Here is a 3,168-nt window from a genome sequence, read left to right as displayed (position 1 = left end):
AATCTCCAACACCAGAGGTTTCTAAATCCCAGCTTGACAAATCCCTGGCTGGGAAGATTTAGTTGGGGTTGATCCTGCTTTGAGCAGGGGCTTAGACTCAAAGGCTCCTGAGGTCTCTTCCAAAACTAGGATTCTGTGAGTCTAACTCTGTGAGTTAAAGAGCTCCTTACACAGATTTCCCAGTTTGTCATGTGACACCGCACAGCTAAGTCAGTGATCCAGGAAAATGTGCCTGGCATTAGCCATCTCTGCCGATTGATTGGTCTGAGGCACAAAGCACATGAAGAAAACTTTATGTCCCTTTACGAGTGAAGAGATGGAGCAGCTTATCCCGGATCTGTTTGGTCTTCACCCCGTAGATGATGGGGTTCAGCATAGGAGGCACCAGGAGGTACACGTTGGCAAGGAGAATGTGGAAGTTCAGGGGCACATTCTGGGCAAATCGGTGTGCGAGAAAGGAGAAAAGAGAAGGGATGTAAAAGGATAAAATGGCACATAGGTGGGACCCACATGTCCCAAAAGTCTTGAGTCGGGTGTCCTTTGTGGGGAGGCTGAAGATGGTCCCGACGATTAGAACATAGGACGCAGTGATGAAAATGATATCCACACCCATCACAGAGAAGATCACAAACAGACCATAGTAACTATTGACACGTATGTCAGCACAGGCTAGCTTTGCCACACCGATGTGCTCACAGTAGGAGTGGAAGATGATGTTGGTTCTGCAGTACGGCAACCTCTTTGACAGGAAGGGAAAAGGCATCGTGAATGTGCAGCCGCGAAACATCACTGCCAAACCAATCTTGGCCACCACAGGATTCGCCAGGATGGTCGAATGTCTCAGGGGGTGGCAGATGGCCACATAACGATCCAAAGCCATGGCCGAAAAGATCCCTGACTCTAACGCAGTGAAGCAGTGAATGAAGTACATTTGCATGAGGCAGGCATTGAAAGGGATCTCCCTGGAATTGAACCAGAAGATTGCCAACATTTTAGGCAGGATGGATGTAGACAGCACCAGGTAGGTGGTGGCCAGCATGCAGAGGAAATAGTACATGGGCTCATGGAGGCTTGGCTCCCTCTTCACAATGAACAGGATGGCAATGTTCCCCAAGATGGCTATGGCATAAATGATGCAGAAAGGGATGGAGATCCAGACATGGGCCGTCTCCAGGCCAGGAATTCCCAGCAGGATGAAAGAGGAGGGGCTGGTGAAGTTGGTTGTGTTTGAATCTGACATGGAGCAGGGGAGAAGGTCTTGAACTCTGAGGCACAACAATGTCTCTGGAATGTACCATATGTTCCCCTGACTTCTTGAGCGTGCCCTGGATCTACGGTGATGGTCGCAGTAGAAATACAGACATGCCTGGATGGAAAGGTAATGTTAGTATGAGACTATACATGTTCCCATGGGGAAAGGAGATTGGTCTCTCTTCACCCCCTTAAAAATTACATTTTCATTATTCAGAGGAGTGAAATATGAAGGATTGACACTATTGATGCCAAATCCGTATTTGATGGTGTTTTGTGTGTCAGCAATTCCTGCACATCACAGCTTTGAAAACCTTAACGGAAACTAGACTGTGGCCTCTGGTTATCCTTTTTTGGCCCTTATATCAAAGATTATGGTCTAGAAAGTCAATGCTGTAAGGAGAGTCCCAAGTACATTGTCACTCACCTGGGGTTAAAGATATGGTAATCATCAAGCATCTACAAAGGGCTGAGCAGAGATAAAAGGGATTGTTCAAAGAGGTTCTTGGAATGGGGGAGGCTCCCTACTTCAGACAGACCGTAATGTCTGCGAGCATTTAGTTGAGAGAAGAAAGAGATGAGGGGATATATGAAGAAGAAGAACAAAAGAATAAACGTGACTGTATTCAAATAGACAGAGCACAATTCCCAACCAGCAGTTCCTGTAGAGACTTATTGCTTCCAAAGGGCGATTTCCCCAAAGCTGAGGTAAATTATGAACAAAACTGACTGAGAGAAAAAGTTTACAGAAATAGGAATAAAAACTGGAACTTCTTCAGAAGAGTTGATCAGATTGCTAAAAATCCTCAATTCCACAATGAAGGAAATACTCAATTTTAGCTAAAAATCTTTTTCGGTGGCAATGTGAAGGCAGCAGTAAAGTGGAAGGAAAGCAATATACATGACAAAGGAGGGAAAATAGAGAGCAAGCAACACTTGTCGGCAAGGGCGCCATTTTGGGACAGTCAGCGGGCATCAGCCGTGTGTACTGGGATGTGGCTTGCTTCTCTTCCCATTCCTCTGATAATCAGGGAGAGAGAGGAAAGTACTTGGATTCTGGGAATTACTCTTCTGCCTGCTCCCTTCACCACCAGCAGAGAAAGGCATGCACGGGATCCAAGTACCTTCCCCTCACTCCTTTATCATCAGGGGAATGGAAAGAGAAGCAAGCCGCTTCCCGCTATGCATGGCTACTGCCTGTTCCCGCCCTTCCCAAATGGTGCCCTTGCCTATTGGAAGTTCTGACAATAGATAAATGACATGAAAAAAATAGGGGAAACCCCCTGTGTGGTAGGAGTCAGGATTCCACAATGTGGGTTATTACATACATTAAAGATAAAATAAAACCTCGACATGCTGCAGACTAATTCCTACGAGGAGAAAAAAAAGTTTTTCATGTGGCAGAAACTGTAAAGGCCTTCAAGAAATATTCCTGCATTTCCAAGGAAGTAGCATGGGGTGCACTGTGATGAAATAGTTTCCAATCCATTAGAAGTCAAAGAGGATGTTAAATTACATTTACAGGGCACTGCAGAGCTATGCACAGCACAGGTACAAACTGACCGATCAACTAGACGTCTCATTCATAAGAACATAAGAACGGCCAGACTGCGTCAAACCAACGGTCCATCTAGCCCAGTCTCCTGCCTGCCAATAGTGGCCAATACCAGATGCCCCAGAGGGAGGGAAGAAAAAAGGTAATTCTTACGTGATCCCTCCCCTGTCACCCGTTTCCACACAAACAGAGGCTAGAGACACGGTTGTTACCCATCGTGGCTAATAACCAGGACTTGATAAATAATGCAATCTAATCGCTCGTGGCGAGTAGATTGCAACCTGGAAGAGCCGGGTTCCTGCGATCTGCACATGCACAGAACGATCTGCGCATGGGCAGATCGCTGGACATCACGGCTAGTG

At 46.3% G+C, this 3,168-nt stretch overlaps 1 protein-coding gene across 1 annotated transcript; it reads right to left on the bottom strand.

Annotated features, from left to right (window-relative positions):
• Positions 1–292: 292 nt before the first annotated feature.
• LOC102455262 (olfactory receptor 52E4-like) lies at positions 293–1,240 on the bottom strand. The gene has a single exon (XM_006111278.2). It carries the CDS (start codon positions 1,238–1,240, stop codon positions 293–295), a length of 948 nt encoding a protein of 315 aa, XP_006111340.2.
• Between the last annotated feature and the right edge of the window lie 1,928 nt (positions 1,241–3,168).

This window comes from Pelodiscus sinensis, chromosome 1 (assembly GCF_049634645.1).
Source record: "Pelodiscus sinensis isolate JC-2024 chromosome 1, ASM4963464v1, whole genome shotgun sequence".
NCBI classification, from domain to species: Eukaryota; Metazoa; Chordata; order Testudines; family Trionychidae; genus Pelodiscus; species Pelodiscus sinensis.
Note: the sequence above shows the minus strand (reverse complement) of the source record. Positions and strands in the feature narration are given on the sequence as shown.

Excerpts from the sequence above, each read along its gene's own strand:
- LOC102455262 (XM_006111278.2), bottom strand. The coding sequence starts at position 1,240 with ATGTCAGATTCAAACACAACCAACTTCACCAGCCCCTCCTCTTTCATC.